This window comes from Solanum tuberosum, unplaced genomic scaffold (assembly GCF_000226075.1).
Source record: "Solanum tuberosum cultivar DM 1-3 516 R44 unplaced genomic scaffold, SolTub_3.0 scf00144, whole genome shotgun sequence".
Lineage (NCBI taxonomy): Eukaryota > Viridiplantae > Streptophyta > Magnoliopsida > Solanales > Solanaceae > Solanum > Solanum tuberosum.
The window spans coordinates 1,234,422-1,260,151 of record NW_006239074.1 but is presented as its reverse complement, the minus strand read 5'-3'; the positions used below and the strand labels follow the sequence as shown (position 1 = coordinate 1,260,151).

At 33.8% G+C, this 25,730-nt stretch overlaps 2 protein-coding genes and 1 pseudogene across 2 annotated transcripts; 2 read left to right on the top strand and 1 right to left on the bottom strand.

Annotated features, from left to right (window-relative positions):
- Nucleotides 1–6,121: 6,121 nt before the first annotated feature.
- Nucleotides 6,122–14,171, top strand: LOC102595781 (G-type lectin S-receptor-like serine/threonine-protein kinase At1g67520). Its single transcript, XM_006352872.2, is given in 14 exon segments — nucleotides 6,122–7,441; nucleotides 7,540–7,647; nucleotides 7,743–7,939; nucleotides 8,020–8,230; nucleotides 8,315–8,552; nucleotides 8,643–8,793; nucleotides 8,874–9,120; nucleotides 10,216–11,172; nucleotides 11,731–11,826; nucleotides 12,599–12,795; nucleotides 12,890–13,100; nucleotides 13,182–13,419; nucleotides 13,508–13,658; nucleotides 13,738–14,171. Coding segments are annotated over 14 exon segments (4,476 nt in total). The 5' UTR covers nucleotides 6,122–6,276; the 3' UTR covers nucleotides 14,047–14,171.
- A 2,538-nt stretch (nucleotides 14,172–16,709) lies between these two features.
- On the top strand, nucleotides 16,710–19,512 carry LOC102604083 (G-type lectin S-receptor-like serine/threonine-protein kinase CES101; annotated as a pseudogene).
- Nucleotides 19,489–24,679, bottom strand: LOC102595455 (probable xyloglucan endotransglucosylase/hydrolase protein 30). The gene is made up of 4 exons (XM_006352871.2): nucleotides 24,100–24,679; nucleotides 23,895–23,995; nucleotides 23,172–23,380; nucleotides 19,489–20,363 (listed from the first exon to the last, which is right to left on the bottom strand). The coding sequence occupies exons 1-4, from the start codon at nucleotides 24,377–24,379 to the stop codon at nucleotides 19,784–19,786; spliced, it is 1,170 nt and encodes a 389-aa protein (XP_006352933.1). The 5' UTR covers nucleotides 24,380–24,679; the 3' UTR covers nucleotides 19,489–19,783.
- Nucleotides 24,680–25,730: the final 1,051 nt, after the last annotated feature.

The following is a 25,730-nucleotide window of genomic DNA, read 5'->3' as shown; positions in this document are numbered from 1 at the left end:
CCAACAGTAGTTGTCCTGGGACACACCCTTTAAGAAACAATAAAATAATAAGGGTAATATTATTATATTATCCTTTGACTTTATTAAATTTAATGCTTTTAAAAAATGTGTTAGATGATAAATAATATTTAATAGCAAGGGTAAAATAGACACAAAAGGTAAATTATCTCTTAATTTTTCAAACTGAACAAATATTATTAGATAATTATTTTTAATATAATGGACAACTATTATTGGACAGAGAGTAGTATAAGCAAGGAATTCAAAGTAGAAAGCACTTACGACTTTTTTTCGTAATTTAAATGCTAACAAAAAAATTTGATTAAAAAAAAGAGACGATAGCTACCCCTAAAACACAAGACACAAATTTAAGTGACTTATTAATTGAAGAAAAACAAAGCAATATGATTTCACAAAGTAATTTTCTTAACTCGAAAGTTCTTATTTTGACAAAATAAATTAAAATGACTTTACTGCATAATTTCCTCAACTTTGATTGAGGAATTTACTCCTTAATAATGACACGTCCTATTAATAGACAAAAAACAGGTCAACTTCATAAAGCTTTTTTTAAAAATAAATAAAAAGTGGGCCAAAGATGGCTATTTATTAAAATTTAGTGTTAGAAGTTAGAAGTAAAACAAAAACAACACATTCAAAATAATTCTACAAGTGAAATCCAAAAAAAAAAGTGTATGCAGATTTTATTCTTATATATATGAGATAAAAAAAATTGTTTTACATAGACTCTCGAATCAAGAATATTATTTTTTAGAACATGCTTAAAAGAAATGTTAGAGTAAAAAATTATGAAAATATTGAAGAAAGAAAAGTACTCACACTAAAAATAATAAAGATGATCAAAGTAAACGACACAACAACCACAGAAAATGTGAAAAAAATATTTTTTATTTTCAAAGTGAAAAATGATATTTGAAAATTAGAGTTGTTTTTGGTAATGAATATTGAATACAACTTGTAGTTGTTTTTAATTGTTTGTGAGTGATTTGGGATGGAAAAAGTAAAAACTTGTTTGTATTTTTCAAAGGCATATTACATAAATATGCTCTTTAATTTGACATTAGCTTACATTTATACCTTCTAACTTTGGGTGTGCACAAATAGACACTTAAACTTGTACTCCCTCTGTCCCTAATTACTTGTACACTTTTGAATTGACACACCTATTAATAAATCAATTATTGGCATAGTGAGTTTACCATTTTACCCTTATTAATTATGAAGTGGATGAATTAAAAACTTAAGATTTTCAAGAAGTTTTACCTTTTTCAAAGTAATTCATTGAGGGTATAATAGGTAAAAATATTTTGTCCTTTCTTGATTTGTCAAAATGGACAAGTAATTAGGGACAGAGGGAGTATAAAGTTGAATAAGTAGACACAAACGTTCTACGTGGCATCCTACATGACAATTTGAGTCCTATGTAGTGTCCTACCTATGTTATGTCACGTAAGACTCATGTGTCTACTTATTCAACTTTATACAAGTTTAAGTATCTACTTGCAGTGGCGGAGCCACCTTACAATTTGGGGGTCCATCCGAACCTCCTTCGACTGAAAATTATATGATTTATACATGGTTAAAATAATTTTTTAGGTATATATAGTAGATGTCGAACCCCCTTCGGCTACTTCGTGTGTCTATTTTTTCAGATTTTGAACCCCTTATTGAAAATCCTGGCTCCGCCACTGTCTACTTGTGCACATCCAAAGTTGAAGGACATAAATATGAAACGAGGATAAATTAAACGGCATATTTATGTATTATACCTTTTTCAAATTCCAAAATTCAAGTTGACCATACATGATTTCCGGAATTCAACAGATTGTGAGATAAAATCAACGATACATACATTAAGAAGATATAACATACACTTTGTTCATGCACCAATGTAAGTAAAAATATTCTTTTGAAGCAACCAAGAAAACAAATCAAGCCAAAAGACAAAAAAATGGCAAAACAACACACAAAAAAATATTAGTAGTAACATTAAAATACATCACTAGATTTGAACTTTTACTTCTTCTTGAACTTCAGTTGACACTGGCTCCTTGATTTCAACACTAATATCCAAGCCAGTAGGCACTGGTGAACCTCTTTCACTATCTTTAATATGTCCTGCAGCTTTTGCACCTCCAAAGTTACTAATATTCCCAAAGATTAGAATGATTTTTCCAAGAATTGCAGCACAAAATGCAACACCAAATGACATTTCAATGTTTTGAGGTGAAGTTGATGCAAGTGCAAAACCAGCACAAGCCCCTAAGGCTCTTATCCAAGAGAACCAAACTGAGAAAGCACCTTCTTTACCTGATGGTGAGCAATCTAGCCAAAGGACTCTACCAAATGCATGTAAAATCCCTGTGGCTGTTGTTTGTATTGCAGTAAAGATGAATATGTGAATTCTGTTCCAGTTGTCGTGGCGATAGTAGAATCCGAATCCTGAGACTATTGCTGATAGTATGAATCCAAGAAGTTGCATTTTGACTGCATCAGCTCTTATAAGTTGTTGGAATGGATGAGTAAGTGGAAGGGAGACTAATGGGAAGATGAAATAGGTGAGCCATAGGTATAATATGTTTACTGGTGGGATGCAAAGGTCTCCGATCGAATAAAGAACCCCTGCTGTGAAAATACACATTGTTGTGAAAGATGAAAGGAAAACACCAGCAAGACTTCCAGCTGCATGAGGGTACTTGAAAATCGAAACGACATGAGTTTTTGGAGCAGAACTGGTATGCAAGTCTGCATTTTGACCAGGTCGATTCGAGGTAGCAATGTGAACCATTCCAATAAACCAAATTAGGCCACTAAAGATAGACACAACCCACAAGCTAGTAAAGCTATCAGATTTCCTGAGCATATGGTAAGTAAAAGCAGACATAAGAGCAGCACCTAAGCAGCCAGCTGCAGTGGAATGAAGGGAAAGCCAACTAGCAACAGCTTTTCTATCCGAGAATTGGCTTTTGCGGATAGGTGAACCAACGAGGCCTCGTACCATTAGGCCAAGGTGGCGGGCATGACAGGATGAAACAATGGTATTGGCAGCAACAATAGCAGCAATATAAGGTGGAAAAATCCATCTAGTCTTGAAAAATCCTGCTGGAAGACAGAACAAACCTCCTATGGCTGTCGATGCAGCTGCAATGAGCTGTTGATTCCTGCCATAGTCGAGGTGGATCGAAAGAAATCCCAGAACTGGTGCTGCTAGAATTAGGCCAATTATCCAAGATATTGAAGTCCACTCTAGTGCTGAATACTCAGTACCAGCGAGATTCATTCTGTGTTTTGTTAACATTTCATACCTGGAAGTAGATATAACCTAAACTAATCACTATCTGTTTCATGTTTCTTTTTTTTTTTTTTACCTCCAATGCAACATGTAAATAATAGATAATATTAAACTGGTTATACACAATACTGATTAGATGTAATTTACATCAAAAAATGGAAAACGAAACGGAATACTGTTTACTAGAGGATAGCTGGTCATATTCACTGTTTACTTTTCCTAGTTGGTAGACATAGATTATACACAATTATACACATATTATACATGGATTGTAAGTATATTATATACTATTAGGTTAGTTCTTCAAGGTAAATTATGTCGGAAAGTCAGGAAAAAATATTCTTCTGTTCTAATGATGCAAACATAAAAGAAGTATCACCAGTGCTTCACCAATTATGTTTCCTTATCATTTATCTTTCCTTCCTTTTTAAGAAACAAACATATGTATAGGTGTTTTTATCCTATATAACATGACCTTTACCATAAGAGTATTTGTATAAATTATCGCGTACTTAGTTAATATTTCACTATTTGAAAAAGTAAGGACAAATCTGAAAAACAGTAGTTCTGTTTCCCCTCTAAAACATCAAATTTTTTCAAACATGTTCAGTTTGTCAAAACGACTAATAGTTTACGGACTTACAGTTCTAACTCCCTTTGTCTGCACTCCAATCCCTTGGCATTCTTCACAATGCCAAGCTGAGGTTGCTGTGGCCAATACAAAGTCTGGCTAATTATGAGGGGAAACACAATTGGAATCAATACAGTGTGAATGAAGTAGGAGCACATCCCATACAAATGCCATCCAAAAACTTCAATTTTTGTTGGCTTCGTTTCTTGATCATCTCCTCCATATGATCCTCTATAATCTTCCTCGTAATCATCCCTATGGAGTTCCATCCCTACTTTATGAACATATTGTTTAGATATGTCTTCTTCATCTTCCACTGATCTTGGCCTACGAGTTGAGGCGCTTTCCATCTCATAAGTATTTTCTTCCATTTCCACAAGTAAAAGAGAAGAAAACAATGATTTTTTGCTTTGTTTTGTCTAATAGGAGTATTTGTAGGACACTAAGGGACTTTACATGATGAAATATGTATGTGCAAGAAACAGCTGGTTTTGTGAAACTTCCAAGGATCTATACAAGGGTGGAATACATTGTTTTCATCACTTTTAAAAAATATATTCAAAAAACAAAAGGAGCTTTTGGCATTATGCTGCTTTTTTGTTGTTCATCTCTGGTTATTCTTTCTATTTTGTGTGTGTGAGAGTCATCAAGTGATGTTATATCGGAATAAGTTAGAATCGGAGGCTTGATGGCTTTGTGAAAATATGGGAGAATTAATATTTTTTAAAAGAAAATGTTTAAAAAAAGATAAACAAACATAGGAAGTTTAATAGAATCTGTATGGAAACAAAATAGAACTCTTGTTATAATCAATGAAAAAATAACTGGGAGGCAATCATCTGAAGGTAAGTTCAAGGCTAGTTTATGATCAGAGACATATCTGTACATGATCATATGTGAAACAACAAATAACAAAACATACATATACAATGTTCCAAAGCAAATTTGTGGACTATTATCTGTGATGAAACAACGGATAATGTAAAACACTCGGTGCAGCATTTCATTAATTTATCTAAGAAAAATGGATTTTTAGGATATTAGAGAATTCAAGAAACACCATCAGAAGCCAATGAATAAAGAAGTATAAGCTGTCACTTTGTGTGTTACTCTTTCTCAATCAATATTATAGCCCCTCCCTTGTAGTTAAAACGGCTAGAGTGAGTTAGAGTCCCACATAGGTTGGGGAATGGACCGGTGGTCTACTTATATAGACTTGGACAATTCGCTTCTCATCATAAGCGCGACATTATCTTCAAATTCGTTCCCCAACTCATGTATTTTATTGCTGAAGCACCTCTCCAAATTGTGGAATATTCCGAATCAACTAATGAACAAATTTCCCAAATCTTCAATTAACTAGCTATTTCTTTGATTGAAGAAATGGAATTCCTATCAACGGATGTTAAAATTCACCACCATTTGTACAGTACATCATAGAGCTTGATTGGTTACAGCTGAGGCATCCAAGTAGCCAATACAAGTTACAGACTAAATAGACTAAGATATGGGTTTTACAGCAAAGAGAATTGATATATATATGTAGAGAGAGTGATTGTAAGAAGATTTTAGTAATTAGTGTTTAAGTGCAAGTTCATGTATCTATTTGAAGTGAATTAATATGTGATTCCAGGTATTTGATATATTTTGTCTCTTCTGAGTTTGTACCAAAAGATGGTACTTTTAGTTTAGTTACATTTCTATTATGTGAATGTAAGGCAAAGTACATTTCTTTTGCTTGACTTATTAACTTTAAAAAGCATGGCAAGAAGTAGAACATAGAAGAAGTGTTTATCCTGTTGTATGACTTTGCTTCAAAGTTGCAGCATTCATCATATTAAAATTTGAGTAAATTTTCTTACATTTTTTCTCTAAAGTATAATTATATTCATTACTAAACAACCTTAAGGTTTTAAAATTTGACCTTTAGCATGATCATGTTACTATAGCTTAGGAGGCTTTGATCTAGTCCCCCTCCGCGAATTGTTTGTTCACATTTTAGTTTTCAATAAAAATCGACCACTTCGTGCTGGTTTTGTTTAAAACAACAGGAAGGAAAGAAAGAAATAGAAAAGTCAAATAAACCAAATATAAATTGGTTGCTAGGAAAAGTCAAGATTGTCTCTTTCCACAAGCTTTCCTCCAAGTAACATGTCCAAATATCATTTGCACTCAGAAAATGATTGAAAATTTCTGGCTGAAAAATGTTTCAAAGCATTGACTATTCTCAGGTTCATGACTTCTTGCTTTGAACAACAGACAACTATATCAAGAGATGATCATATTATTATCTGCAGCAACTTTTTGCTTTTTTTGTTTCTAGCTGCCAAAAATGAAATCTTTAGCCAATTCCATCTTCATCTTAATATTGACCTTATTCTGCAGCCATACAGGTATCATTACCCTTCCATCTGTGGCTGCAATAACCTCAATGAAGCCTGGTGATGAACTCAATCACACTCAGGTTCTTGATTCTGAAGATGGAACATTCAAGTTAGGATTTTTTTCTATCTCACAAACAAATAACTCTTATCTTGGTATATGGTATGCAGGTGATCCACAAGATAAGAAGCTATGGATAGCCAATCCAAATACGCCTTTATTGAACAATTCAGGATTGCTCACTATAGATACTACAGGAACATTGAAAATCACTAGTGGAGGGAAAACAGTTGTGAATATTACCCCTCCTTTATTGACAGGAAGTTTAATAGCTAGGCTTCAAGATTCTGGAAATCTTGTGCTTCAGGATGAAACTGAGAACAGGACTTTATGGCAAAGCTTCGATCATCCTACCGATACGCTTTTTCCAGGTATGAAGCTTGGTTATAACCTTACAACAAAGCAGAATTGGACTTTAACTTCTTGGTTGAGTAGTTATATTCCGGCTTCGGGGGCTTTTACTTTAAGTTTGTAGTCCATTCAAGATGCATTTCAGCTGGTTATACGTCGAAGGGGCGAGGTTTATTGGACTAGTGGCGCTTGGAGGAATCAAAGTTTTCCATTCTTAACTGCATTGCATGATTCTTCTAACAGATATCAGTATAATCTCAACTTGGTGTCTGAAAAAGATGGTGTGTTCTTCCAATTTGATGCGCCAGATGGAAGTTTCCCAAGTCTTGTGTTGACTTTTAATGGGGCTATTCTTGGTGGTGGTGAAGACAGTCGTATATACGCCCTTTATAATGAGTTTTGTTATGGTTATGAAAGTCACGATGGTTGTGTCTCTAATCAGTTGCCTGAGTGCCGAAAGGATGGGGATAAATTTGAGCTAAAGAGTGCATACTTCACTACTGGTAGTGCTACTTCTAATTATGATGATAATGCAAACATTAGTCTTGGTGATTGTATGAAGAATTGCTGGGAGCACTGCAGTTGTGTTGGCTTCATCACCAGCAGCAATGGAATAGGCTGCATAATTTGGAATGGAAATGGGGAGTTTCGAGTTGATGAGAGTGGTAGTGCAGTGCAACAATATGTTCTGGTTTCATCAAAAGGTAAATCCTTATATTAGGAATACACCTTGTTTATGAACTAATCTATTTTGAATAGATCAAGAGTCACCTGTATAACACTCAGCAACCTATGTGTGCAGGAAAACAAAAGAATTGGATATGGATAGTAATTGTTGTAGCTATTGTTGTCCCTATGCTGATATCTGGTTTCATCTGCTACATTATAGTGAGAAGGCGCAAACTACAAGGTAAATCTCTGAAAAAGTGAAAAATGATTAACTAGTAAGCTTTTTTATTAATTATGTTAAGCATGTGTAAATATCTACAAACTTTTCTTGCACAGCTGAGAAAAGAAGGGAGGAAGAGTATATACGTGAGTTGACAGCATCCGATAGCTTCAACGACACCAATATGAAAGAAAAGGATGGAAGGGAAGTCCAAGATTTGAAGATATTTAGCTTTGGATTTGTATTGGCAGCCACAAACAATTTCTCAAGTGAAAACAAGCTTGGAGAGGGTGGTTTTGGACCTGTTTATAAGGTATAATTACATCATATGCCTTCGGAAAACTTCAGTGCCATCATTGCATTAACTGAATTACCTGTAAAATTTTATGACAGGGAAAATTTCCAGATGGGAGAGAGGTGGCAGTCAAGAGACTTTCACGAACATCAGGTCAAGGGCTTGTAGAGTTCAAGAATGAGCTTATACTCATTGCAAAAGTTCAGCACACAAATCTAGTTCGAGTTCTAGGATGCTGTATTCACGAAGATGAGAAAATATTGATATATGAGTATATGCCTAACAAGAGCTTGGACTTCTTCCTATTCGGTTCGTTACCATTTCAAAACAAAGAATTAATAGCTCAAATAAGTTCTGAAAATTTTGACCTGAAATGCTTTCTGTCTTTGACAGATCCTGAAAGAAAGAAGCTACTGGATTGGCAGAAACGTTATGAAATTATCGAAGGAATTGCTCAAGGATTGCTCTATCTTCACAAATACTCAAGAATGAGAGTGATACATAGAGATCTTAAAGCCAGTAATGTGCTATTGGATGAGAACATGAATCCTAAGATAGCTGATTTTGGTATGGCAAGAATTTTCAAACAGAACGAGACGGAGGCAGTGACTGCCAGGGTTGTTGGAACATAGTGAGTAGAACTTATTTCATGATATAAGTTTAATTCATTTAGACATTTTCATATTGACTAAACGGGTAATGTTTCCTGTCCTCTATACAGTGGTTACATGGCTCCCGAGTTCGCAATGGAAGGAGCATTCTCAATCAAGTCTGATGTCTTCAGTTTTGGAATCTTAATGCTGGAAATTGTGAGTGGTAGGAGAACTACTAGCTTACAACAATTCGATCGTCCACTCAATTTTATAGGTTATGTAAGTTTTCCTTGACACCCCTTTTTCCTTTTAAGTACTATAATACATAAAGTTTGAGAATACTGATCATTTTGGTTTAGGCATGGGAACTATGGAAAGAAAAGTGTGCACTGGAATTGAAGGATCCAGCTCTTGGAGATTTATGTGACACTAAACTGCTGTTACGAGTTATTCATGTCGGACTATTATGTGTACAAGAAGGAGCAACTGATAGGCCAACAATGTCTGATGTTATCTCACTGCTAGGTAATGAAAGTATGCCACTGCCTACGCCAAAACAACCAGCATTTTTCACAGGAAGAAATGAAGCAGAATCAAATTCATCGGGTATCAAAGCAGAACAATGTTCGGTTAATGATTGTTCCATCACTGTCATTGAAGCAAGATAGCTTAGAGACATTATCTTGCTGTACTCTGTTGTGCAACACTCAGTAGCTATACATGAAAAGCATGTTTCCTTATGGTATAGATTAGTCAATTTGTACTGTTAGTACTTGTATAGCTGTCTTTAGCTGTGTTTGTAACAATACATAAATTTCTTTCCTACAAAGACCAGAATTATCAATAACTTTTTTTTTTTTTTGCATTTTCTCACTTAAATGTAGTAACATTTATTAGTATAACAACCTTAAGATTGTAAGATTCTCTTTATTTATTAGCTCCTGTATATTTTTAAAATTAGGAGACTCATCAATGATGATATTTTTTTGTGGTCCACATAAATGGATAACTTATCTGAGGATCATAATTCATAAGGATGACTGTAAACTAATCTAGTCCAAACAACTTACTCGACGAGTTAAGGACATTCTTAATCTTGATTCAACAATGCATCAATGAAGTTCACAGTGTATTTCAACAAGTAGATATGATATCTTTTTGAATTATATTAGCAAGCAGCAAAATGAAATAGAGAAATATGAGGAAGAAAAAAGAAATTAGAAAAGTCAAAGAAATAACAGAAACAAAATGCAAATTGATTTCACATTTCAACAAGAAAATTAAAGATTGTCTCTTTCAACAAATTTTCTTACAAGTAAGGTAATATTTCTACTTAGAAAAATCTTCAAAATTTCTGGCTGGAAAATGTTTAATATAATTGTCTATTCTCTAATGCATTATTGGCTTTGAACAGTAAACAACCTAAAAAGGAATAATCTATTATTATCTGCAGCAACATTTCTTTCTTTCTGGCTGCCAAAATGAAATCTTTAGCAAATTACATTTGCTTCCTCATCTTGACATTATTCTGCAGCCAAACATGTATCATTAGCCTTCCATCTGTAGCTGCAATAACCTCAATGAAGCCTGGTGATGTACTAAATCACTCACAGGTACTTGATTCAGAAGGTGGAAGATTCAAGTTGGGATTTTTCTCTATCCCACAAACAAATAAAACTTATCTTGGAATATGGTATGCAGGTGATCCAGTAGAGAAAAAATTATGGATAGCCAATCCAAACACACCTATATTGAACAGCTCAGGATTGCTCACATTAGATTCTGCAGGAACATTGAAAATCACCAGTGGAGGGAAGACAGTTGTGAATATTACCACTCCTTTATTGACAGGAAGTTTAATAGCTAGGCTTCAAGATTCTGGAAATTTGGTGGTTCAGGATGAGACTCGGAACCGGACTTTATGGCAAAGCTTTGATCATCCTACCAGTTGTCTTTTGCCTGGTATGAAGCTTGGTTATAACCTTACCACAAGGCAGAATTGGACTCTAACTTCTTGGTTGGTTAGTAGTACAATTCCGGCCTCAGGGGCTTTTACTTTAAGTTTGGAGGCAATTCAAGATGCATTTCAGTTGGTTGTTAGACGAAGGGGTGAGGTTTACTGGACTAGTGGGGCTTGGAACAATCAAGGTTTTCCATTCTTACCTTCATTCCGTGATTCTGCTACTACTTATCAGTACAATCTCAACTTGGTATCCGGTACTGATGGGATGTTCTTCCAATTTGAGGCTACAAAGGGAAGTTTCCCAAGTCTTGAGTTGTTTTCAGATGGAGCTATTGCTGCTGGAGACGGTAGTATATACACCCGTTATAATAAGTTCTGTTATGGTTATGGAGGTGATGATGGTTGTGTCTCTAGTCAGTTGCCTGAGTGTCGAAAGAACAGTGATAAGTTTGAGCAAAAGAGAGGAGACTTTATAGATTTATCTGGTACTACTACTAGCAATTATGACAATGCAAGCATTAGTCTTGGTGATTGTATGCAGAAGTGCTGGGAGCACTGCAGTTGTGTTGGATTCACCAGTCTTAACAGCAATGGGACAGGCTGCCGAATTTGGAATGGAAAGAGGGATTTTCGAGTCGATGAGAGTGGTAATGCAGTTCAAAGATATGTTCTGATTTCACCAAAATCATCTAAAGGTTAGTCTTTAATTATGTCATAAATACACCTTCTTATGAACTAATTTTTTGGTCGAACAAACACATTTTATTGCAAACACCCAAAAACAGAATACAGTATATCCTAAGTAAAAAGATACAACTGACCACAGCTAACCAAATTTAGAAACATCCCCTACTCTTCCTCCCTTCTATACAGTTTTCTATTTGTAAAGTTCTTGTTGGTGTTTTTTTAAAAATGGGGCAGCACAAAAAGATTGAAAATGTCTCTCAATATTTTATTAATCATAATAGGGCTTTAAATAGCCAACTTGATAACATAATCTGCAGAAAATCTGCATAACAAGAATTTAAAAAGACTAAATAATCTCAACAACTAAAACAACCTAACAAATATTTAAAATTCAAATTCATCCTAAAACTAGGTAGCTTATTATTTTAAAAAATGACTGCAGTAACTAAAAGCAAACTCAACAGTTCTTCTATCCATTCTCCGTCTTTACAGTTTTTCAATTTTCAATATATAGACTGTATTAGTGAAGAATCAACTGTATAATTTTCATCGTGTTACGTGTGCAGGAAAAACTTGGATATGGATAGTATTATCTATAGTTATCACAATGCTAATATGTGGTTTGATTTGCTTGATCAAAACAAGAATACAAAAACTACAACGTAAGTCTCTGAAAAGTGATTTACTAACTAGTATGTTGTTTATCAGTTATTTTAAGCATGTATGTAAATCTACATACTTCTCTTGCATAGGTGAGAAAAGAAAGAAGGAGGAGCATATACGTGAGATGAACGCAGCAGACAGCTTCAACAACACAAATCTGAAAGAAGAAGATGAAAGGGGAGTACAAGATTTGAAGCCTTAAGATCAATGAAGCTCTTGATACCACTGTTGGTGTTTTTTAAAAGTGGGGCAGCACAAAAAGATTGAAAATGTCTCTCAATATTTTATTAATCATAATAGGGCTTTAAATAGCCAACTTGATAACATAATCTGCAGAAAATCTGCATAACAAGAATTTAAAAAGACTAAATAATCTCAACAACTAAAACAACCTAACAAATATTTAAAATTCAAATTCATCCTAAAACTAGGTAGCTTATTATTTTAAAAAATGACTGCAGTAACTAAAAGCAAACTCAACAGTTCTTCTATCCATTCTCCGTCTTTACAGTTTTTCAATTTTCAATATATAGACTGTATTAGTGAAGAATCAACTGTATAATTTTCATCGTGTTACGTGTGCAGGAAAAACTTGGATATGGATAGTATTATCTATAGTTATCACAATGCTAATATGTGGTTTGATTTGCTTGATCAAAACAAGAATACAAAAACTACAACGTAAGTCTCTGAAAAGTGATTTACTAACTAGTATGTTGTTTATCAGTTATTTTAAGCATGTATGTAAATCTACATACTTCTCTTGCATAGGTGAGAAAAGAAAGAAGGAGGAGCATATACGTGAGATGAACGCAGCAGACAGCTTCAACAACACAAATCTGAAAGAAGAAGATGAAAGGGGAGTACAAGATTTGAAGATATTTAGCTTTGGATTGATATTGGCAGCCACAAACAACTTCTCGAGTGATAACAAGCTCGGAGAGGGTGGTTTTGGACCTGTTTATAAGGTACATTTTCAGTATGGTATATCATATATGTACCCCAAAAACTTCTGTAGTACTCTCATTATATGAAATAATAATCTGTAAAAATGTATGACAGGGACAATTTCCTGATGGGAGAGAGGTGGCAATCAAGAGACTTTCAAGAACATCAGGTCAAGGGCTTGCGGAGTTCAAGAATGAGCTTATACTAATTGCCAAAGTTCAGCACAGAAATCTAGTTCGTGTTCTAGGATGTTGTATTCACGGAGATGAGAAAATGTTGATATATGAGTACATGCCTAACAAGAGCTTGGACATCTTCCTTTTCGGTTTGTAACCATTTCAAAATAAGATCTAATCTTTCAAATAACTGTCGAAATGTTTGATGAAATGTTTTCAGTCATTGACAGATCCTGAAACAAAGAAGCTACTGGATTGGCAGAAGCGCTTTGAGATTATAGAAGGAATTGCTCAAGGATTACTCTATCTTCACAAATACTCAAGAATGAGAGTGATACATAGAGATCTAAAGGCTAGTAATGTGCTCTTGGATGAAAACATGAATCCTAAGATAGCTGATTTTGGTCTGGCAAGAATTTTTAAACAGAATGAGACGGAGGCAGTGACTCGAAGGGTAGTTGGAACATAGTGAGTTGAGCTTATTTCTTGATATTGACCTAGAGAACATGTATACATATTCATACTGACATAGGTGGAAAATGTTTTCTATACACAGTGGTTACATGGCTCCCGAGTTCGCCATGGAAGGAGCTTTCTCAATCAAGTCTGATGTCTTCAGCTTTGGAGTCTTAATGCTGGAAATTTTGAGTGGTAGGAGAAATGCTAGCTTACAACAATTCAATCGTCCGCTCAACTTAATAGGTTATGTAAGTGTTTCTTGACATCCTTTTTATATTTGAAGTACTAAATGTACAAAGTTTGAGATAATTGATCATTCTGGTTTAGGCATGGGAACTATGGAAAGAAGGGTGTGGACTAGAACTGAAGGATCCAGCTCTTGAAGATCTTTATGACACTGAACAATTTTTACGAGTAATTCATGTCGGACTACTATGTGTACAAGAAGGAGCAACAGATAGGCCAACAATGTCTGATGTTATCTCAATGCTTGGTAATGGAAGTATGTCATTGCCAATTGCAAAACAACCTGCATTTTTCACAGGAAGAGATGAAGCTGAATCATATTCGTCATCAAACAAAACAGAACAATGTTCAATTAATGATTGTTCCATTACTGTCATTGAAGCAAGATAAGATTAGAGATGTTATTTTGTTGTAATAAAGATTGCAGTAGATCACCAATGTTTTAATGACCTCTAAAGTAACTTGAAGGCTCTTTTTTGTTAAGGTTTAAAAGCTAATTTTTTCTGCTTCATACATATTAGAACTCGGGCATAATCTATGGTTGGTTTCAATTTTCAAACAAGTCTATCTTATAGTGGACAAGCTTGTTGAAACATGGTTCATAGGCTGTTTTGATTTTGCTAGTCCTTGGGAACAACATATAACAACAGATATTTCATAATCATTTTAGGTCCAGTCCAGGAGGTATAGTGTTCTGGACCACCTCAAATTAAATCCTGTTTTCTATATATTTCTAACAACAACTGGATGCAAGATGGATGTAGACTTTATGTTATGAGTTCATACGTGATTTAGACGCAATCTGGCATAGGGCCAGCTTAAGATATTGCGTTGAAGTATCAATTTATGTATTAAAAAGAAGGTGGAACCCATCAGCAACCCCCGAAGTTGACACTAATTTTTCGTTTAGACATCTCAAACCTCATTCATTTTTAAATACCTTATGTAGGACCCGCTCTATCATTTTGACACTCACTTTTACAATAAGCAAAAATATGTGTGTATACCCTCCGTAATGACATGTGAAGTGTTGAATACGCAAGACATTTTGACATTTGTCATTTGTCCCCAAAATAATGCTTAAACAATGAATTTTGAATAAAAACAAAAAGTAGTCAATGAATTGATGACACGTGGCATTTTGCCCAAATAATCACAAAAAGTGGATTAACCACTTTTTTAAAAAAATCTATTTTGCAGAACTCCCCCACGTCCCCATCCACCCGATCGTCTTCTCCAGCAGAATCAAACCCCCACCCCCTAGGAAAAGATCCTATAGAAATATTTTAAAGAGAGAAGTATTAACAAATACCCCTACACTTCACATAAATTATTCGTTTCATCTTAAACTATTGAGAATCTTAAAAGCACTCTCCTACTTGACAAATTGAGCTTAAATACATACCTGATCTTGCATATACTTCTAATTCTCAGCAAGTTTGAGGGTGTTTTAAATACTTCTCTCGAATTTTTATTAAGAGTCATACACTCATAGTTTTGAAACCAATTGTTATATCATGTGGTTAATCATGTGTGTATTTAAGTTCAGTTAGTCAAGTAGAGGAGTGGTTTTTAAAAAGCGAAATGGTTCGACAGATCCTTGTACTTGTATGACTTTATATTCTGAACTCTTTTACTTTATACTTTATCAACTGGACCTTTAAACTCTTTAAAACACAATATTTGAAACATCTCTGACCATTGACCAAATCTATGTTGTATAAATATTGTTAAGTTGGAAAAATGTGTGAATACAATTGCTTCCAAGTGCGTAAAACATTGTATTTTATTTAAAAATATTTTTTTTAATTAAAAAAACTTATTTCTTCATCAATCCTCTCCCACCCCACCCCTGCCCCGCCCCACCCCAATTTCTTTTCTTCTCTCACACTCTTCCCACCCTAACCTTAAACTTTCTTCTCTTCTTCTTCAACAAAATTCCCCACCACACCCATTTTTTTCTTCGAAATCACCTGCCATACACTCTTTTTCTTCTTCAACCCACTCTCCTCTTTGTAACAAATCAAAAACCTGCCATTAATTTCTTTTTTCAACTCTCATTTTTCTAAATTCTTAGGGGCCGTTTGGTTATCGGTTAGAGTTATGCAGGTATTAGTTATGCAGGGTTTAGTTATGCATGTATTAGTTATGTAGGGTTTAGTTATGCAGGTATTAGTTATGCAGGGTTTAATTATGCAGGTATTAGTTATACATGTATTAGTTATGTAGGATTTAGTTATGAAGGGTTTAATTATGCAAGTATTAGTTATGCATATATTATTTAATTATGTAAAGATCACAATGCATAAATTATTAACTAATAAATATTGAATTTGTTGTAAATTAATATATATTACTTACAAATAAATAAGTAAGCAAATAGTATAAATTCTCCCTCTTTTTGAATAAAAAGTAAAGAAAAAAAATTACTCCTTCTATACTTAATTGGGAATGCTATTTTTTTCATTTTGTTATTTTTTTATGTTTATAACTTATAAAAATAAAATACGATTAGTATATTTCAAGTACATTATAATATCCTATTTTATATAATGTAAATATTCTATCAATATGCTGTATATATTATTTATACAGTTTTAATATACCAAATAAATGAATTATGTATAAATTCACATCCTAAACAAAATAATAATACATGTTAATTAAAGAAGTGGAATATATTTAATAATATATAACGCTATATACAATTCAATTTGTAATATTAATAAAATATTACATTTGGATTTCAAATGAAAACAGAAAAAAAAAAGTTGTTCGTGTATTAAAAAAAAGTTAGGAAAATAGCATTGATAAAAGTCTTCAAATACTGTGGCAGAAAACTGTTTCAAAGTGTTGATTATTCTTCACCACATTTATTAGCTTTGAACAACAAACAATCTAAAAAGGAATGACTATACTATTATCTGCAGCAATTTTTTATATTTTATTTCTGTAACAAATATGATATCTTTAGCCAATTCCATTTTCTTCCTCATCTTGACCTTATTGTGCTGCCAAACATGTATCATTAACATTCCATCTGATGTGCAATAACCTCATTGAAGCCTGGTGATAAACTTAATCATTCACAAGTACTTGATTCAGAAGGTGGAAAATTCAAGTTAGGATTTTTCTCAATCCCACAAACAAATAAAACTTATCTTGGAATATGGTATGCAGGCGATCGACGAGAAAGGAAAGTATGGATAGCCAATCCAAATATACCTATATTGAACAACTCAGGGTTGCTCACCATAGATGGGGCATTGAAAATAACTAGTGGAGGGAAAACAATTGTGAATATTGCCCCTCCTTTATTGACAGGAAGTTAAGTAGCTAGGCTTCAAGATTCAGGAAATTTTGTGGTTGAGGATGAGACTCGAAACACGACTTTATGGCAAAGCTTTGATTATCCTACCAATTGTCTTTTACCTGGTATGAAGCTTGGTTATAACCTCACCACAAAGCAGAATTGGACTTTAACTTCTTGGTTGAGTTTTAGTGTTCCTGCCTCAGGGGCTTTTACTTTAAGTTTGGAGGTTTTTGAAAATGCATTTCAGTTGGTTATTCGTCGAAGGGGTAAGGTTTATTGGACTAGTGGGGCTTGGAACAATCAAGGCTTTCCATTCTTACCTTTATTCCATGATTCTGCTACTATTTATCAGTATAATCTCAATTTGGTATCCGATAAAGATGGGATGTTCCTCCAATTTGATGCAACAGAGGGAAGCTTTCCAAGTCTTGCATTGAATTCAGACGGGGATATTCTTGGTGGATACCGGTTTACATACACCCTTTTTAAAGACTTCTGTTATGGTTATGAAAGCGAGGATGGTTGTTTCTCTAATCAGTTGCCTGAGTGTCGAAAGGATGGGGATAAATTTGAGCAAAAGAGTGGAGACTTTATACATACATCTAGTATTACTACTGAGTTTTATGACAATGCAAGCATTAGTATTGTTGATTGTATGCATAAGTGCTGGGAGCACTGCAGTTGTGTTGGCTTCACCACCGCCAGCAGCAATGGGACAGGCTGCCGTATTTGGAATGGAAATGGGGATTTTCGAGTCTATGAGAGTGGTAATGCAGTGCAAAGATATGTTCTAGTTTCACCAAAATCATCTAAAGGAAAGTCTTTATATCAGGAATACTCATTTTTATGTACTCAATTGTCAACTGTATAACTCTCAGCATGCTATGGGTGCAGGAAAAACTTGGATATGGATAGTAATTAGTGTAGCTGTTTTTATCGCGTTGCTAGTATCTGGTTTCATCTGCTACATTATAATGAGAAGACGCAAACTACAAGGTAAATCACCAAACTGTGGTTTTAGAAGCTAGTAGGTTGTTTAGTCAATTATTTTAAGCATGAATGTATATCTACATACTCTTCTTACATAGATGAGAAAAGAAAGGAGGAAGCATATATACGCGAGTTGACAGCAGTAGACAGCTTCAACACCGCAAATCTAAAAGAAGAAGATGGAAGGGAAGTACAAGATTTGAAGATATTTAGCTTTGGATTCATATTGGAAGCCACAAACAACTTCTCAAGTGAAAAGATGCTCGGAGAGGGTGGTTTTGGGCCTGTTTATAAGGTATATTTGCACTATGTTATATGTAGCTCAGACATTTGCTTACTGCTCTCACTACATAACGAATCAACTATAAAAATGGATGGCAGGGAAAATTTCCAGATGGGCGAGAGGTGGCAGTCAAGAGACTTTCAAGAACCTCGGGACAAGGGCTTGTGGAGTTCAAGAATGAACTCATACTAATTGCCAAAGTTCAGCATACAAATCTAGTTTGAGTTCTAGGATGTTGTATTCACGGAGATGAGAAAATGTTGATATATGAGTACATGCCTAACAAGAGCTTGAACTTCTTCCTCTTTGGTCTGTTGCTATTCCAAAAAAAAAAAAAGACTAATTTTTCAGGTAATTTTTTAAAATTTTGATGTGAAATGCTTTCTCTTTAACAGATCCTGCAAGAAAGGAGCTACTGGATTGGCAGAAACGATTTGCAATTATCGAAGGAATTGCTCAAGGATTGCTCTATCTTCACAAATACTCAAGAATGAGAGTGATACATAGAGATCTAAAAGCCAGTAATATGCTTTTGGATGAAAACATGAAATTTTGGTCTGGCAAGAATTTTCAAACAGAACGAGACGGAGGGAGTGACTGGCAGGGTTGTTGGAACATAGTGAGTTGAGCCTAGTCATTTCTTCGATATAAATCTATGGAACATGTGTACTTATTCATACTTACTGAGTAAAAAATGTTTTCTATCCTCTGCACAGTGGTTACATGGCTCCCGAGTTCGCCATGGAAGGTACTTTCTCAATCAAGTCTGATGTCTTCAGCTTTGGAGTCTTAATACTGGAAATTGTGAGTGGTAGGAGAAATACTAGCTTACAACAAATTGATCGTCCACTTAACTTAATAGGTTATGTAAGTTTTCTTTAAACCCTTCTTTCTTTAATGTACTAAAGTTCACAAAGTTCAACAATACTGATCATTTTGGTTCAGGCATGGGAACTATGGAAAGAAGGGTGTGGACTAGAACTGAAGGATCCAGCTCTTGAAGATCTTTGTGACACTGAACAATTTTTACGAGTTATTCATGTCGGACTATTATGTGTACAAGAAGGTGCAGCAGATAGGCCAACAATGTCTGATGTTATCTCAATGCTTGGTAATGGAAGTATGTCACTGCCAATTGCAAAACAACCTGCATTTTTCACAGGAAGAGATGAAGCTGAATCATATTCGTCATCAAACAAAACAGAACAATGTTCAATTAATGATTGTTCCATTACTGTCATTGAAGCAAGATGAGATTAGAGATGTTATTTTGCTGTAATAGGATAATTACAATAAAATGTGTAAAAAGGTTTACTTGGATGAATATGAAATGCCAATATACATAGTGAAGAAACCAAGAAAACCATTACTCATAAAAATTAATGGATATGGTTTTTACTCTTCAACCAACCACCACATTGATATTTATACCACTAATGTGTATGCGTACTAATCTCTTTGGTACATCACCAACTATAGGAGTGTAATATATTTTTTACAAACCATAATATTCACCTTGTATACCTTAATTATACAACTTATCACATTGCAGCAGCAGCAGAACCTTGTCGGCCAGATTTTGATGCACCACCAGCCACCTTATTCCTCCGCCTAGAGCTCCGTCCAGGGCGGTGTTTCCGGTGGCTTTGGCTATGGCTGTGGCTCCCACCAAACTTCATCTTCTGCCTAAGCCTTCCACTGTCCCTAAACAAGTCTCTTTCAGACTGAACAATTACACATTCTGGAGGTGGCACAGGGTACCTAAGGTTATCATAACAATAAGAATAGTACATGTATCTTTCCCTAAAAAATTTCATGGATTTTCGCCTTTCTGTCGTGATGTTAGAGTAATCTTGAGCAAGTAATTTAGCACTCCTGTCAGTGCAATTTGTTGATGGAATTTGCTCAGTGGGATCTACTATGCATCCTTCAAGAACTAAGTCTTTAAGCTCTGTTGCAAAAGGTTCAAATTTATAGTCCACTTTAGCTTTGCCACCATTTGTAGCCCAAGATGATGCATCCCAAATTGTGGCATATAAAGACATTGGTTTAGATGGAAAGTCACCTCCCATTGCTGGATGGCGATTTATTTCTCTAAGTGGTGTTTCATCAATGTAAAATCTGTAAAAGAACGGAAACAAAATCAAGACTTCTATAACTATAGTCCTATGTTGCTCAAACTCTTCAAAATGCTAACGGGATGTGACATTCTCTAAAGTTAGTGCATTTTTAAGGATCCGATACGAATGCCGAACAAAGAGTTAAGAGCAACATAAAGCATTGGTAACTGCTTATAATAAGTGTAACTAGTTACTTGAAAATATATATAGCATACAATATTATGTTGCAACAGGTAAAATTACACTCTTGAGTGTAAAATCTTCACACTGTCAGTATATATAAGTATAATCCTATGGTAATCACGCAATTTCAATCATTAAATAATTATTGCGCGACTATTTCAACATATCTTATGGACCTAAAACAGAAATATTATCTTCAAGTTTTAGGGAAAATGTCCACAAATTTATGTTGTGAACTTTAGTATGATCACTTTAAGAAATCATATCCTCGTAGAAAGCCAATAAGACATTGATATTTACTATTATGTGGTCCTATTTTTACTGTACTCATTAATTTATAGAGTACAAACAAAATTTGTTAAATAAGCTTCATGGTATATGTCCATATATTAATAAGCTTGATGGTAAATATTGTGATTTGTGGCAATGCAAACTAAAAACTTGTTGATAAGAACAAAATATGATGGTCCGATACACAAAGTATTTCGTGCTCACATAAGATTCGGGGAAGTGCCTCACCCAAGGGATAAGGGATGCTTCCATGATTCGAATTCGTGACTTGTAGGTCACTTTAAGACAATTTATCTGTTGCCTTCAAAAATACTCCCTCCGTCCCATTTTATATGTCATCTCTTTTTATAAATAGTTGATCCATAATACTTGTCATTTCATACTATATTCTTTCTTTTTACCCTTGTGAGTTATTAGCCTTGAAAATATACATTTGACCAACTTAGAAAAACTAAGTAAATGATTCATGTTCATTGGTTAAATTAATTAATCAAAATTAATTAATTCATATTCATTGATTGAAAACTTGAGTTCCAAAAAAAAAAAGAAAAAGGGTAGAAGGGTAAAGTTACATCATTTCTTAATGCAAGTGCAAAGTAAAAATGTGACATATAAAATGGGACGGATGGAGTCCTTACTAAGAAAATTTTGTGCAAGCCAATGATATTAAAAAGGAGTAATAATTAAGTTCAAAGTCATGATTATTGACCATCTTTTCAAGTTTAGGCAATTTTTTAAGTGTGTACGTATTCAATTAGTGCAAATGTCATTTGGAGAACAGCCAATCACGCCAGTTTTTCAGCTTTAAGAATTTTTCTAGAAAAAGGAAAAAGTAACAGTTGCATTACATAAATCAAGCAATTAGAACTTTATATCACTTTAATAAAGATTAGCTATTCAGATTAATTAATTAATGAGCTAATCAACATTTTTCTGCACTTAATTATTTGCATCAGCTGGCCCAATCATTAATGCTCCCATGAACTGGGCCATACCAACTTTGACATGGTAAATACTTATCCGTATAAGATGTTTTTACGCTAAATTAAATGATTAAAGCAAAAATACATACCATCTGACCATAGTTAAATATTTGAAAAGAGTTTATGCAAAACATGTATTTACATTTATTGACATAATATAAACATCCAACACTAACCCACCAAAGACCAAAAAGAAAGATGTATGAAAAGAAAACTCCAGAGAAAAAAAATTGTTTACTTCATTTATTTTTAGATCTCTCTATATATACACATCATAAAATTAAAAATATGATGGAAAATATGTCCCCGTTCAATCAGTGACAAATATATAGACATCATAAAATTAAAAATGTGATGAAAAATATGTCCCCGTTCAATCAGTGACAAAACTATGTAATTAACCTCGTCCAAAGGGTGTTATTGCGACTTTTTTTTATTTTGGTTTCCCACCTGGTGTCCGGAGCCCACATTGGAGCTCCGATTAAATCAGATCGCGCACTACTGGGCCATTCAGGAATGACCCTCCCAACATGATTTTTTCCATACCCAAGGCTTGAACCCGAGACCTCTGGTTAATGGTGAAACACTCTATTTGAAACTCTTTGTTTGAGCATTTTTCATTAGTTAGATAGTTGAAACAATTTTTACATGAATGAACGTTATAAAAGTGTTTGACTGGTATATATAAATTATCTCTATTTTTTGTTTTGTTTCCACGTTTGAAGTTTGCATTGAAGACCGGACTAAATCTGAATACTACAGGATTCATTCGGGAGTGACACTCTCAACAAGGCTTTCTCCATACTCATAACTCAAACTTGAGACGTTTAATTAAGGGTGAAACAGTTCCATCACCACACCATATTTGGTAACCATTATCTTATTCAACAAAAGCAGCAGCTGACCAAATAAATGTGTTTAACTTTTTCGAAAACGAGTCGAAACCTTGATACGTAAATTTCTCTCTCCGCGTTTGGCCAAAAAGTAGGCATAATATACTTACTATTTCCAACAATTTTCTTGCTGCCTAATGTTTTTCATAACTAAGAGATTATTCTATTAAAACTTAAAAGGAATAAGAGGACCATTAAGATATTCTATTCCTTTTGCTTTTAATTAAAGAATTCGGGTTCAAATTTTGAAAATAGAAAGTGTCTCCATCAAATTAGTCGACCAAAATTCAAGATACCAAATAGTATTACCAGAAAATAATAAGAGTTGGTCAAACCAACTCTTATTAAGGAACACTTTTAAGTATTAAAGTCATCGATTCTATGAATAATTAATCAGCGATAGAAGTACTGAAACTGATAATAAACGGAGAGAAGAAGGAATATAATTAGGAAGCTTACATGATGTTTTTTGGTGTCCAAAGAATGCTGTACTGATGAAAGTCCTTGCTTGGATCAAACCACATTCTATACCTCTCTTCTCTACCACGGCTAACACTGCCATTTCCATACATGTTAGTCTGAAACCTCCATGGCTGACCATTCACATTCCCCAAAAACTCAATATCTAACTCATCATGATTCTTCTCAAATGTATCCGCATTTGATGTCTACATATCCATATATGAACTCATTAAATGAAAAATACAACATCTTCCAACAAACAAACATATTCAACGATCTCAAATGTTAGTAACTGAGTTCTGAATTTGTACATATTTAATGAATTTCTTAACAAAGATACGAAGTTTTAAGTTATGTCTAACTCATATATTATACATCCATACCTAGTTGGATCATTTATAATTTTGCAGTGCATGAAACATTTTGCATTACGTATATACGACTAGCTAGTTATAAGTATTAGTGATTGCTTCAACGAATTGTATATTTTAAATTCCAATGAACAATGATGCAATATAGTAATAATCAAACTACATGCATTTTCATATAACTCTTCCCCATGCAAAATACACAGGTACAATTGTACATGCATATAATATTATGACAAAAATAGGTAGTCAAAATCAGGCTCTTAAACAATATTTTATGCATATACATTAAAAAAAAATCAATACAATACGATTTTTTTTTGCATATATTAATAATTTGTTAGATACTTACATAAAATGCGACAACGATGCCGGCAGTATAGATGGCCGGCAACTTTATACTAGCACTAAAAAACCCATAATTGTAATATTCTGTTGAAATTACACCCGATCCTGCAAAACACGTATAAATTGACGATTCAGGCATACCCAGTGAAATTCCACAGCTAAAATATAAATTAAAAAAAGTTGAATTAATTAATTAATAAATGAATTACCTGAGAATTTATTAAGGAGGAGACGAAAACTTCGATCATCAGGAGATCGTTCAATATTGAAATCACTAAAAAGAGGGGAATATCCTTCTTCGAAAGTAATCGTCGATAGATTAAACGCCTTATACGTCGTGTTCGCCGCCGTCGTCTCAGCCGCCGGAAAAATGTACAACAATAAAAGGAGAGAGAAAGGTGCTATTGATTTTGATACAGATGAAAGAACTCGATAATCCATGATTTTTTTGTAATTCTGTATAGAAATTTTTACTATATATACATACATACGTTGGGTTTTTTCTCTCTCTTCTTCCTAAATCATACAAAGTTTTGTAATCTTCTCATTTTCTTCTTCTTTTGGATTCTTCGATTCGTAAAAATGGTAACAGAATATGCAGCCATGAAGAAAGAGAGAGGAAACCAGAGAGATTTGGCAGGTTACGGTTTTGAGGAGTGGAATATAATAGTCCTTGTAGTTGGGGTTATTTACTAGATTGCCATATGATTTTATTTTTATGTAAAGGAAAAAAGAAAATAAAGTAAATATCAACATGTTTTTCTAACTATATCCTTATTCGCCATCTTCTTAAAGAAACATTTAATAAATATTGGTAATTTAATAAACTACACCAATTCATGTATTATTAATTTATTTTAATAGACATAATTTTTGATATATTCGTGCTTTTTTGGGATGGTGGAGTAGTATGAAAGAAAGTTGTATTTAATGACCAAAACATAATTGAATCTGATTGTAATATTGCAAGTTTGATGAAAATGATCTATTAACTTGAATAGAAAAAATATTTTCTTTTTAAATTTCTTTATGTGTAAAAGGATTATAAAACCAAATCTTTCACGCGTTTGGGTCCCGATTATGCGAGTTATATTATGTCCATTATATTGAGGATGTAATTAGATAGTGTTATTATTAGGTTAAATTAATTTAAGATAATAGATAACTCCATATATATCAAACAAAATATCAAATCTAATCTGGACTTGAAAATTAGAGTGTAATCTCATTTATACTACAAGTTAAATATATTGATATTTAATTACTACTTATTTTAATATGCTTAGCATAATATAACTGAAATTCGAACTATCGCATGTAGGTGATGTATGTAGCTTTCGTAATAGGAAAAACAGATATACGCAGATGGACATCTCAGACGGTTATTATGATTGAGATTAATTCATCCTTAAATTAAAGATTTTGAATTTGAGCCTTCATGGAAAAAAACTTATTGGAAGCAGCGCACTAAAAACGAATCCTACAATGTGTAAATTTAAATTTAATCGAATCTCAATATATGAATACCTATCACCACATTATTTAAGTAATTTAGTCATGAGTCATGTCCTCTTACATTTTATTCAACCTCGTTTCGTCACTGTTCATGATTAAATAGTTCATAGCTAGATATATATATACGAGTAAATGTTTTTGTTCTACTTGGACAGTACAATTTTTCCACAACAACTCAGATTACTCTTGCACCTAGTGATCAGTAGAGTGGGTTGAAAATCATGATATCTCACGTTAAAAATTCAACGAAAACAAAAACACTTAGTGATATCTTCTCATCTGTTCAAACTTTGGTGGACAGAGTAATTACCTGGTACTTGTGCTA